At 43.8% G+C, this 13,307-nt stretch overlaps 1 protein-coding gene across 1 annotated transcript; it reads left to right on the forward strand.

Moving 5' to 3' along the window:
• The first annotated feature begins 1,367 nt into the window (after positions 1-1,367).
• Positions 1,368-10,794, forward strand: CHMP1B (charged multivesicular body protein 1B). The gene is made up of 8 exons (XM_037408105.1): positions 1,368-1,501; positions 4,002-4,099; positions 5,800-5,946; positions 6,600-6,668; positions 7,049-7,156; positions 8,119-8,162; positions 8,996-9,068; positions 10,091-10,794. The coding sequence occupies exons 1-8, from the start codon at positions 1,486-1,488 to the stop codon at positions 10,133-10,135; spliced, it is 600 nt and encodes a 199-aa protein (XP_037264002.1). The 5' UTR covers positions 1,368-1,485; the 3' UTR covers positions 10,136-10,794.
• Positions 10,795-13,307: the final 2,513 nt, after the last annotated feature.

A 13,307-nucleotide genomic window follows, 5' to 3' on the forward strand; every position in this document is an offset into this window, starting at 1 on the left:
GAATCTCTTTTGATATAAATAAAAATATTCTGAGCTATTCTGAAACTTGGCATATAGCATTTTTGTATCAGAACCTAACTGGAAATATCAAATCAGCATTTTTTAGCTGATTATTTTTTCATGGAGAAAGCATATTTAATAAACTTTTTCATCTTCTCCAAACAAATAAATATAATCCTGATTCTTTAACAAATATTTAGCCAGTATTTTCAAACCTTGAGGTCAAATTCTCACTAGTGAGATCCTCACTCCTCAGTTACACACAAGGAGATGGTTTATTAGCACCTACAGAGCACCTGTCATTATGCCTGTACGTAAGGGTCTACAGGACCAGGGCTTTAAAGTGCATCTCCTCAGAACAGGTATCCCATTTCATTTTGGTTTAGGCCGTATTTGGTGAGGATGTTATTTAAACTGGGAAAGAACTGCAAGGCGGCAAACTGCTCACGTCAGTATGTTCTTGGTCGAAAGGTGAGAGCGGATGGTGGAGGACCACAGACAGCGAATGCCTGCCTGAAAACGAAAGGCAGATGAAATTCAGTGCAGATTTATGTGCCATGATGCACGTGGAGAAATCTGATTTCGCAAATAAAACGAAGGTTCTGAGCTGCCTGTTCCCATCGAAGGGCAAACCCAGGAGGCCTGTGCCGCCCTCACAGCGCGCCCCAGGCCGCCGCAGCGCTGCTTTGGCTTGGCGTGTGCGCCCTGACATTCGACTGGCATTAAAGATCACGCAGATGCACACGTGAGCAGTTTGATGTTATACAAGAGATTTCTCGCTGTCAGATTGAGGACTTTTTGTATTTCTCCTCAAAAGGTACTAACACCCTTTGCATTTCTTCCTTAACCACTGCTACCATCTCACTCTGTTCGGTGCATGAATGACACACTGAAGCTTCCGTGGTCGCTCCTGATACACATTCAGTGGCACTCAGACATTACAAAGCAAACTCTTCTGCTCTTAATGTCTTTATAAATCGACAGACAAGAGCTAGAACCGCTGCCAGAGGAACCGTTTCTATGTACTGGTGCTTCCAGCAGCCGCTTCCCCGCTGCCGAGGCCCCGGGGGCTGCCGGGCCCGCTGCTGAGCACGGGCTAGTCTTCCCCCCCGGTCCCTCAGGCGGCCGAGCCCCTCCAGGCCCGCAGCTGCGCTGCACAGCCCAGCCCAGCCCAGCCCAGCCCCTCCCGGGGCTCGCAACGACGGCGGGGAGCGCCCGGTGCGCCCGAGGGGCGGCGGGCCGGGTGCCTCAGGCTGCGCGCCCCGCCCCGCCCTGAGGGGACCAATCGCCGCGCTCCCGCCCCGCCCCCGCCGCGCGCCTGACAGCCGCGCCGCGCGCATGCGCGCCCCCGCCCCACGGCGGCTGCGCGTGGCGGGGCGCGGTAGCCGGAAGCCCGGAGCCGCCACCGAGCCGAGCGAGGGGGGAGAGCGCCCTGCCGCCCCGCGCCCCTCCGCCGGGCCCAGCGCCGCGGAGCCGCCCGCCGCCATGTCCAACATGGAGAGTATCCTCGGGGCGCGGGTCTCGGCCGTGCGCCCCCGCCGCGAGGGGGGAGTGGGGGGCGGCGCGGGGCCCCCGCGGTGGCGCGGGTGCGGCCGCTGCCGGTGGGTGCTGGCGGCCCGCCGGGGCTGGGCGGCCCGGGGCTGGGCGCGGGGCGAGGCCGGGGCTCCGGCCGGGCCCAGCCGGGAGCCGGCGATCCGGGGCCGGGCGAGGCCGCCCCGCCCGGGGAGGAGCCCTGAGCCGCCGGGAGGGGAGGGGGCGAGGCCCGGCCCTCGCCGCGGCGGTGGGTGGTTGCTGGGCCGCGGGCCTTGATTGGAAGGGGCTTCTCGGGGACTGGGGGCTGAGGGTGGGCGTGAAGCAGAGAGGAGCTGTGCTTTCTGAGTCGGGGGTCGCCCGCCCGGCGGGTGGAGGAGGGGGCGGGAGTGCCAGTGCTTCTTTCTAACCTTGTGGGGGGCGAGGAGGGGGAAGGTGGTCTCTCGTCTCTCCCAGAGCTGTGCTCCACGGGGGGACGGCCCAGTGCCCGAGGCAGAAAAAGCAACGTACAGTGTAGGGCAGTGCAGGCTGTGCCGCGGGGGTATGCTGCGCAAGGCTGGGGTGATGTCGGCAGTGCTAACTCAGCTGTCCCTCCAAACAGTGACCGCGGCCAGCTGGACAAACCTGGCTGTGTTTCCTGGTGTTGAAAAGAAGTTGCACGTAGGGAAACCCATTCTGGACAAAATTAAACTTTCTTGCTATATATAACTGTCTTAACACACAGGGGCAAAAAAGCCTTAAAGACTGTAGAGGTTTTGGTGGGGTTGAAGCGTGCTGGCAGTGCTCGGTGTAGCTGGTTATGGAAGGGACTGACCAGGGGCTGGAGCAGCTGACTGCGAGTCACAGCTAATGGTGGAAGGTCGGTTTCACTTGGGTTGTGGCACATTGAGAAAGACACTTCAAGGGAGGAGCAAGTATGTGTTCATCAGGGATGGGTGAGCTATTCTAATTTCAAAGGTAAATGCCCTAAGTGAGTAGCTGAGGAAGTTATTTCAAAATAAGCTGCTTTGAAATGCTGCTTCAGTGCAATCAGTGTAAACAGGTGATGTCATATTTTACCTGGTGGTTCTGATCTCTGACCTGAAGCATACCTGAATGAACAACCTAAAGGTATTTTCCTGTTTGGTAAATTGCCTAATCTGTGGCTCAGTGCAGTACACTTACTGCTGCTGTGAAAGGGATGGTGACCTAGGTTTTAAAGCAAAAAAATACAAATACAAGCAGCAATCTTTGTGTTACTGGTAGCTACCGTAATAGATACCCTAGATATAGGCACAGCTGTTACCTTTTTGTGGCTTGCTTGTGGTGTTAATAGGGTAACTAATATATCAGCAGACTTCCTAATGTCTTCAGGTTGCTGTCAGAGCTGTAAGATGCATGGCTGGACTTGAAAGGAAGAAGGCAATTCTGGAATAATTTATGTACTTGAAATATTAAAGAAACCTCAAGTACCTCAGAATGTTTAGCTTTATGTGCTTCCACTTAACTGTTAAGCATCTTAGTACTTGCTGCATCTTCCTCTTGAGATATCAAAAGGTGGCATGAAAGAAGCCTATAAAGCTTTGTACTTCCATTTTGTTTGAGAAAGACTGATACTGTTTGGAAGCTTTCATCAACAGTATTTTAAGAGTATGGGGTTTTAATTGTTATTTTTACAACATACACTTTATTCTCTGTCAGTAACACTCAATGCAGTCATTCTAAGCCACTATGAAGGCTTGTTCTACTGTTGTCTTAGAGTTTTCAGCTTAAGCAGGACCTAGAGCTTTTTAAACAGAAGAGGTTATCTTGCTGACTTAAGTATTCTTTCCCGAGAAGTCAGATGATAGAGCTGTTGGGGACCCCAGAATCGCTCACATGACCCAGGGCTGGGAGGCTGCTCTGTAAAGGAGCTGCATGAGCAATTTAAGCCTGAGATCGTGCTGTGGCTTGAAAGGGCAGCCTTGCCTCCTGGTTTGTACCTGGGCATGGTCAGCCAAGGCAGTTTGCTGTGACGCTGTTAATTTGTCTTGTTCCTCAGTGGCTGGTTTTTTTTGGTTTTTTAGATGGAGAGGTTTCAGGTAGGCCAGTAAACTGCATTTCCATTTCACTGAGAGCTGAGGACTCTGGATGTGTGAGTGAAAGTAGCTGGCAGAGTAAGACTTTCAGTTCCTCTTAGAGGATGTTTGGTTTGTTGTATTTATCAGTCTGAAATAGGTTTGATGCTAAGTTTAGCGAGCTTGGGATCTGAACTTATTTTTTGTGGCCTTATGTTTTAGAACCCAGATAATAAATAGCATTGTAATTGTAAAGCAGCTTGGTAGATCTTATTGTGTGACATTCAAGGGCTGACTTAAATAACATTGTCCAAGTTTTAACAGCACTAACAGAGAAACACAGTATACGCTAGGTCTGATAGCACCTCAAACAGAGGGCAAAATACTGCAATGAAAGGATTGATCGTGTTCCTGAACCCTTAATGCGTGCTGCAGAACACCTCTTTAATTTGAAGTTTGCTGCAAAGGAACTCAACAGAAACTCAAAAAAATGTGACAAAGAAGAAAAAGCTGAGAAAGCGAAAATTAAGAAGGTAAGCAGTGTGTGAAACAAGCTCTTTATATCTGTTGTTTACATACTGTATCAGGAAACTATCTGGTGTTTTTTACCATTTTCCTAGTACACATGCTAATATTACTGTGGTAGATGCTTGTGATTTAAAATATACGACTTATAAATCTTCCCGTACTTATTAATAAATGTGAGGATACATTCTTGTGTATCTTCTTGTACAACTTAAGGTGTTTGCTTCCTGAGAAGATTGTCTTGCATGGATTTTGTTGGACTTTTTTCCTTAAAGTTAAAAATATTTAATGTTGATGTTTATCTTCTTGTGTTAAAAGGACTTTGTAGTGGCTTTGCATGGCAGGGTTTTGGTAGTGGGGGGGCTACAGGGGTAGCTTCTGTGAGAAGACGCCAGAAGCATCCCCCATGTCTGATGGAGCCCGTGCCAGCTGGCTCCAAGACGGACCGGCTGCTGGCCAAGGCTGAGCCCATCAGGGATGGTGATAGCACCTCTGTGATAGTGTATTAAGAAATGTGGGACACACACACACACACATGACCAACTGTGCCAGTGAGAGGGAGGAGTGAGCGTGTGTGAGAGCAACAGCTCTGCAGACACCAAGGTCAGTGAGGAAGGATGAGGAGGCGGTGTCCCAGGTACCAGGGCAGAGGTTTCCCTGCAGCCTCTGGAGAAGACCATGGTGAGGCAGGCTGTCCCCCTCAGCCCGTGGAGGTAACAGTGGACCCCATGCCAGAGCAGGTGGATGCCCAAAGGAGGCTGTGACCTGTGGGAGGCCCATGCTGGAACAGGTTTCCTGCCAGGACCTGTGGCCCTGCGAGGGATCCACACTAGAACAGCTCATGAAGAATTGCAGCCCATGGGAAGGACTCATGCTGGAGAAGTTCATGGAGAACCGTCTCCTGTGGGAGGGGCCCCACGCTGCAGCAGGGGAAGAGTGTGAGGAGGAAGAAGCAGTAGAAACCACATGTGATGTACTGACTGTAACCCCCATTCCCTGTTCCTCCCCACAAGCAGCACAGGGTGACATAGAGAAATGAGGAATTCAAGTTAAGCCTGTGAAGAAGGGAGGGATGGGGGGGAAGTTGGGTTTTTTTCTGATTTCAGTGGTAACAAATTACACTGATTTCCCCAAGTCAAGTCTGTTTTGCATGTGACCGTAATGGCTTAGTGATCTCCCTGTCCTTATCTCAACCCATGAGCCTTTTGTTATGTTTTTTCTCCCCTGTCTGATTGAGGAGGGGAGTGACAGAGCAACTTTGGTGGGCACCTGGCATTCAGTCAGGGTCAAACCACCACAGGCTTATGAAGAGGAACTTCAAAATAGTTCTTGAGTCCTTGAAGTAGCGAAGAGGGAGACTAAATTTAGTTGACTTTTGTTTTTGTCCCTGAGATACAACCATACTGACGGTATGTTTTTGTTTTGATACAGGAAACTTTTAGGAATGAGAAAATTATGTTTCTGTAGCTCTGTAAAACCTGCTACTTGAGGTGTGTGTTAGATACCTTCCTTGGAAAGAAGTTAGGGGTTCACATCTTGAAAAAGCTTGAGGACTATTGGGGAGGAGGGAGCGGTTTTGTCTCTCAGCAGAAAAGATACTGTGATGAATTGATGCTTATTTAAAAAATGAAATAGGCTATTCAGAAATCATGTTTACAAGAGCAGGGAGGGTTAAAATGCTTTCTCTTTTCCTTCTTTTTTTCAACAGGCAATTCAGAAGGGTAACATGGAAGTTGCACGAATACACGCAGAAAATGCAATCCGCCAGAAGAATCAAGCCATCAATTTCTTGCGGATGAGTGCCAGGGTAGATGCTGTAGCAGCAAGAGTTCAGACCGCGGTGACAATGGGCAAGGTAAGCCTGTTTTCACAGATCTGTTGCAAGGATGAGACCTCTGATTTTAGAAGTGACTTAATTGTATCTATAATGAGCTGAAAAGTTTCAGTTTTGGTTCAGATGTAGCTAATAGTACTGGAATCCCCCTGGCAACTGCTGCTAGAAATAGATTGCTGTCCACTATGTTTTGTAGCTAGTAGCTTCTGTTAGCTGTTATTACTGGTGCTCCTTCAGATACAGTGTGTTTTACTGGTTATATGTAAGATTATTTTGCAAAGATGTTGCTCCCTTTCCAAATAAAGTCATGACATAGGACTTGTGATAGCTATGTTAGTACTGCTGTACAGCTCTTCAGCCAGAGAGTTTGTTCTGCCATGTGATCTGTATACCAAATACATCCCTGAACATTTGACAGGTCTTCAAGACCCAGAAAAGTTAATGCCCCGTACACCTCAGTTTTTAGTGAATTATAGGTCAGAATGCGTATTTGAAGTGTTTGAGTTAATTTATAGAATTTGGAGTGGTAGGAACTACTAAAAAAAGTGGTGTTATGGATGGCAATAGCGTGTGCCCTACTGCTTGATACTGTAGAAACTCTGTGGATAGGAGTAGGAGATCTTGGTAAGAAACTGCTCATTTTTTTTTCTAATAATATTTTTACCTCATTTCAGGTAACAAAGTCAATGGCAGGGGTAGTTAAGTCTATGGATGCCACGCTGAAGAGCATGAACTTGGAAAAGGTAAATAGACTTACTTTTTTTGGAGCTGCACATCAAAAGCAGAAAGGGCAATGGGCGCAAGTTTTAAAAAAGGGAAATTCCATTTAAGAGAAGAGGTTTTTGCAGTGAAGTTGGTAGATCCTGGAACAGGTTGCCCAGTGTGGTTGTGGAGTTCTTATAAATGGAGAAGCTCAGAACTTGACCGGGCAGGGCACAGACCAACCTGCTTGAACTGCAGTGTTGCACCCATTTCAGAGTTGACACTGGGAGAGGAGGGGGATGGGGGCAAGCTTCTGATCTCCAGGAGCTGCTTGCCCTTGTAGTGTGATTCTTTTGCCAGTTGAGATACGTTTCTCTCCTGTTATCTGCAGATCATTGATTTAATTCATATTATTTCATAGATATCTGCACTAATGGATAAATTCGAGCATCAGTTTGAAACGCTAGATGTTCAAACACAGCAGATGGAAGACACAATGAGCAACACTACTACGCTAACAACGCCACAAGTAAGAACAGTAAATTTTTTTAAAAGGTGATTTTAAAGTGTCTAAGCTGTACGGTAACGTCTAATTCTCCTCTTTCTGCCTACTTTGAGACACAGCAGCAACTGGAACCTTTTCACTTTGTGCTTCTTTGTGATAAAGAGACTATTTCAAATTATACTCACAAGTACAGAGGATCACATATATGTATTTTAGTTTATTTCACTTTTATAGGAGGCTTTATATTGTGTCTTAAAAACTTTAACTCTCCTACTGAATAAGCAACGTTTTGATTAGTTCTTAATGAACTTCTGAACCAGAAGACACTGCAGCATTAATTATCAAGGCAGAATATGCTATGAGAAGATCAATAATTTTAACTCACTGTTATTAACAAAGTTACGTTAGTCACTACGAAATTAGTGGTAGCGTATGCAATGGAAAGGTTATTAATTGCCTACTTTCAATTTATGGACATGTTTACTGAAATAAATCTTTAAGCAATGCTTGACATAGCTAAGAATTCCCAGCAGCTGTCCCTTTGTGCGATCCTACAAGGAGCTACACGTGCTATTCTAACAGTAGTTTTGTCAAGAGAGAAATTTACTGGGCATAGTACTTTGTAAATAAAATAGACAAACCTAACCCCAAATCCAACAAATCTATTGGAGATGGTTTTGTTTCCATGTTGTGCAAAGCTAATAATCAACACTTGAAATATTCAAGTATATGTTTGGGTTTTTTTTACAGATAAGTTTGATTCTTTAGAAGCATTATTTCAGAAGCTAGACTTCAATTAATAGGATTTTAACAGGCTGAGCACCTCTACTCATTATTTTTGTGTTGTGGTGGTGAAGCACAAAAATGTTTGTAAAAGGCATTTACCTTTAAATCAGTTTTGTTAAAATAATTTCTCTTAAGATTTAACAGAAGAGGTTGTCGTAAACTACAATATGCAACAACTAGTTTTGTTTTTCTTACTCTAGAATCAAGTGGATATGCTTCTACAGGAAATGGCAGATGAAGCAGGGTAGGTAAAATTTGGAGTGACTATTTCTTGAATAAATTTTGCTGCCAGCAATCCTTTCTGGTTACCTTGAAGGTTAGATACCCTTGTTTTATACATCTGTTCCTTGGAGGCAGAGAATAATCACCATTTTCCTTTCACTTCTGGACATCGCTTTTTTAATGGTTTAGTTGCCAGTATTTCATTCTGGTTTCACTCAAAAGCACTGTGAATGTTAAGATGCAGGGGTGGTTTTGCAAAAGCCTAAAATCAATGTTACTTGCTGTGTCAGGATAGCGTTTTATTGTTTACTTGGATTGGCTTTAGCGTATAGCAATCCTTGCTACGTTTCTCCACACTTTTCTTCCCTCCTGCCCCTTACCACATTAAAACTTCCTGTAGCTCTGCTCTCACAAGCTAGGCATTGCAAAGCAGGTCATCATGATGTGTTTAAGTGTTGGGGGTATACTGAAATATTTCAGAGAATTTTACTTGCTTTCTTGGTGATGCATAAGTTGGAAGTGTTGCTCTGTTGGCTTGAGGATAAATACCTCAGTAAAACTTTTTTTATGAATGAACTCTATTGTTTATACGTACGCTACATCCGATACACCTTTGTTAAATGGCAATCTTGCTTAGTTCTGATTAAACAGAATTTATTTAGCTATTGCTAGTTACACGACTTGTCATCTTGGTAAATTTACTGATCAAGTTGTCTTAACTAGCTGGAGTACAGTGTTCATGGGATGCTGGTGGCCTCATGCCATCTCAGTATTCCTCTGCTTGTCAATTACTGCGCTGCTTCCTTCAGCCATGTACGCCTGACTCGGTTTTTTTGCTTTGTTTCCTCCTATTAGTCTTGATCTGAACATGGAACTACCTCAAGGACAGACAGGTTCTGTTGGTACAAGCGTTGCCTCAGCAGAACAGGTAAACATTGGATTCAATTGAAACTGATGTTTTCTGGAGAAATGTGGTATGAGAATTAACGCTTTGCTCAGTCAAAACAGGCTTGCTCAATTGTAATTAGATTTTAGCTGTCCAAAAGAAATAGTGTGCAGTTAAGAGTCTTGCAATCAAAATAATTTTAACAGTATGTTTGTCTGCTTAGTAAATCCAGAAAGTTTAGATGTTTCAGGGTTTTTGTTTTTTGCATGGTTATTTTAGAGTTCCAAACAGTTGACTCTCCTACCTACTCCAAATTTAATCCATCTCCCATAGCATACACGAGGCCTTTGGGGTTTTTTTCCCCTTTAGTGTGTGAAAGGTCTTATGGGACTAGTGCAAAGGAATCCACATTTGCTGTAGATGGATAGCTTAGCATTTTTTGTGCATGAACAGACCCTGATGTCAGGGTTGCACAGATGTCTTGGTGAGCTGCTTTCCCCATTCTAGGGGAATATGTTTGAGAGAATGGAAAGAGAACAGGTTTTATTCTGTCATCCAGTCCTTGTGGAGAAGGCTGTAGGGAGCCCCATCTTAACTGACTAATCTTTGGGAAGCCCTGAGAATTCAACATTCTTTGAAAAGTTCATTTTCACCTTGTACCAGACCCCCTAAAAAGTTGGACCTACTGTCTCACTGCTCAGTTGGATGCCAGCCTTGGTCAGACAAGACTGCATCCAAGTAAGGATGCAGTTCTGTAAGAGCTGATTTGCACTTGCAAAAATGATACATTAAAGAAAAACCCAAACAGCCCTATCTCTGCTTGCTGTGTTCTGAAACTCCTTCCTAGGTATCCACTGCGGGAGGTAAGATAGCTGTATGGACCTCTGGTCTCGCCTGGTACAGCGTACAGCCATTTGTAAGGTCTTAAGCCAATCTTGCTAGAATTGTACGTGAGAGCATGTCCTGTCATCTGGACATGAGATTGCTTGACCATTGCAGAACTTGGCAAAAATGAATTTTCATATTACTGATCGCTGGTTTCTTTGTGTTTTACAATTCTGCAGGATGAGCTGTCACAGAGACTGGCCCGCCTACGTGATCAAGTTTAAGTTAAAGAAAGTTGCCGTTCTTTGTAAATGCTTTCAAAATACCCCTTCTGTCACTTAACCCTCCACTACGCTAGAGAGGCGTATACAGTATGGCCTAGGTATTTGAGTATTTGTAATATAGGGTACTCCACTCCTAGCTTGCTACTCTTTCTAAAATACATTAAGTAACCCAAAAATATCAGCTCTCTAATGTCCTTTTCTGTACATTTTGAAGTTGATATATTTTTTGCAGGCTTTTTTCACAAAATCAAGTTGATATTAAGTCAGCTAGTAATGTTGGTACATACTAGCTAATAGACAAGCAGAGTGTCATTGATATATATTTTAAATTATGAAGTGATTTTTTTAAATTATGAGAACTGTTTATGGTTGGAGAACTGAGGTATTCGGTTCAGGTGATTGTTGTACATAACTTTCGTACGCAGCCAAACTCCTGGAACGCACAAAGGTGGACAGTGTGGACTTCATGGAAAATACGCTTCTTAAAACAAATGAGTGGACTTCAGTCTGAACTTTTTAGTCTGTTAAAGCTAGGGTAATCATGCTGAAATTAGTGGTTTAGATCAAAAATCAGTCACCAAAAGCTGGTTTCGTATAATTGGGAACTTGTATGGCATCATCACTTTAATACAGGAAGAATAAAATATATTTTTCAACTTCTGTCAATTCTGTTGAGTGTTGCAGCTTGCTCCTTGTTTAATGTCAGATGCTGTAGCTTCTCCATTTTGCTTTCTTCTGGGTATCCTGGAGTGCAGCCAGTTATGCCACTCACACCTCTATTCTACCGAAGTAACATCTAGTTCCTTGTCAGCAGGGAACTCGTACTATCTGTTTTTATAGATTCAAGCTGAGAAGCCTTATATGAAGTAACTGAAGCCTGCTTTTTGCATTCCTTCTTACTCTGTCTTTGCTTTTACTCTAGTCACTTTTTTCATAAGTAAGGACAAGTCTCGTGATCATATTCCATGCCTCAGTGTTCTTCCATATATGAAAAAATACAGAAGTGCTCTTCCTCGGGTTCAGATCTTCACAGTCCTTCATGAGTCACTGTCCCGACCCTGTCTTCTCTAACCGGGGCGCTCCCTTAGGTCAGCTTTTCCTCCTCTGCATCTCATGGCAGGTGAGAAGTGGATGAGTAGTGTCAGCCAGCTCGATCAGAGGGGGTTATGTTGGGTTAAGAACAGCCGCTTTATTTTGTAAGGTATAATGTTGCTCTCTACAAATGAAATAACATTTGTAATATTGCAGTTGTATGGATAAACTAGTTTGTTTTAGTGATCCCTTTATATTTCTGCACAGTAAGAGAATCTACTGGCTGCTCTCAGTAGCTTCAGACTTCTGCTGCAGTTGTGAAGTAAAGAAATGGTTAGCAATTTGTAGCTGAGACTGCTTGTGATGTGTTGTGGTAAACAGTGATGTTAAAATTATCTTGCTGACTTTTGGGGCTCACTTTTTTATGTTTTATCTTTGTAGGGGTGAGGGAAGGTGTAAAGCACTAGACTTGGAATTAGTTCTTGATATGCTGGTGTTCCAGATCACATGCGTTTCCCTAGTGTCAGGGAAATAGGAAAAAAATACTTCCCTTTTTTTAGTCAAGCAGGATTTTTTCAGTGAAAAACGTGCAAAAATGATGAAACATTTCGGAGTGGTTTCAAACTATATTTTGAATGTGTTACTTAAATCACTTTGAAGGTTTAGCAGGATGCTACATACTGAAGTATTCAAGGCTACTGTAAAAATAAGATAAGGAAAATAAGATACACAAAACAACCTAAAATATTGTGCGATTGTCTCTTACCACACTGGCAGCCTAAACTTACAATTTGTTTCACATGGGGTCTTTTCACTTGTTTACATTTATTTTCAGTGCAGCTTGCTTTTAAACACCTTCAGTGTTCCTCCTGTAAAGAGGAGAAATTGGAAGATGTTTAAAAACCATGTACTCACAGCTGTAGTCTTGGTACAATCCTTTGAAGTAATTAACAACACGTCTTAGGATAGGGGTTATGTACTACGTTTTATTTTCCCCCTTAGCTCCTTCTGCACAATACAACAAAAACAGAACGGTGTATCTATGCAGCCAGGTTGCCCACGACTGTGGTAACTGCTTGTGTGCGTGCCTTTGCCTTGCTGAACTTACTGTGTTTTGTTGGTAGTCAGTTACTTCGTATCATTACAGGACTGGAAACTTACTGTTGTGGAATAAATCCGCCTCTGAGTTTACTTTATGGCTGCTTGTTGATGGAGCTGTACCATAGAGTGCTAAGGTTTTCAGTGTTTGCTATTAGACAGCTTTAGCTACCTTGTTTGGCTTATTTTAATGTGAAAGATTATGCTGATTTTAGACTGTTCCTGGCCATTTTTAAACTATTTGAGGGGGCAGACAGCAATTCTGATCTTGGGTTTTCTGAGTATGTTGCCTTGCCGTGAGCCTTGGGGCTTTGGCAGAATTTAAAAAGACGAGACTGTTCGGTTGCTGCAAGATAAATATTAAATAAGCTTCGTTATCCTACTGGCTATATACAGCCTGTTTCATGGTTCGATCTTATCCCAGGCTTGCAGGCTCCAGTACCGGAACAGATTTCCAGTATCGTTTCTTTAAGGGATTAACAAGTAAACATAATGGCTTGACTGACATAATTAAAGTTACCTGTGCGGGATTATGATGCAAAGGAGGTAGGCAGGTGTAGCTGACTTGGGGAAGAAATACATGTTTGAAACAATGAATTCTTGCTCCACTGACTTCACTCTGCAAATCGCTGCGTATTTTAAGGGGGCCAGGATTTTGTACTGGCTGCTTCTGTGTATAGGACTCCTGCCCTCTCCTGGGGAGAATGATTGCTCTTTAGAAGCACTTTGTGAGAGCTGGCATTCATTCAGAAAGTGTTAGCAGTTAACATTTTATATGTATGTATTTTTCTCAAGCCTTTTGGAAATCCTTAAAACTGAAGGTTACTCTTGGAGTAACCTTTGAGGGTCTCCTCTTTTCTCTCATTTGCTCTTTTCTGAACAACTCTGGCTCCTCACTCCTATGTTGCTGTGTTTCTTGTAAGTTGACTGTATGCATTTATAAAGTTCATTTCATGTTAAATAAATTGTATGAGCTTTTATGTAACCTTATTACCAGATAATATTTCAATATTTATGCTTATGAGCAGGCACATCTAAAGTG

Source organism: Falco rusticolus, chromosome 14, assembly GCF_015220075.1.
Source record: "Falco rusticolus isolate bFalRus1 chromosome 14, bFalRus1.pri, whole genome shotgun sequence".
Lineage (NCBI taxonomy): Eukaryota > Metazoa > Chordata > Aves > Falconiformes > Falconidae > Falco > Falco rusticolus.

Excerpts from the sequence above, each read along its gene's own strand:
- CHMP1B (XM_037408105.1), top strand. Across the intron at positions 4,100-5,799 it reads AGAAAGCGAAAATTAAGAAG|GCAATTCAGAAGGGTAACAT; the intron begins GTAAGCAGTGTG and ends TTTTTTCAACAG. Across the intron at positions 6,669-7,048 it reads AGAGCATGAACTTGGAAAAG|ATATCTGCACTAATGGATAA; the intron begins GTAAATAGACTT and ends ATTATTTCATAG.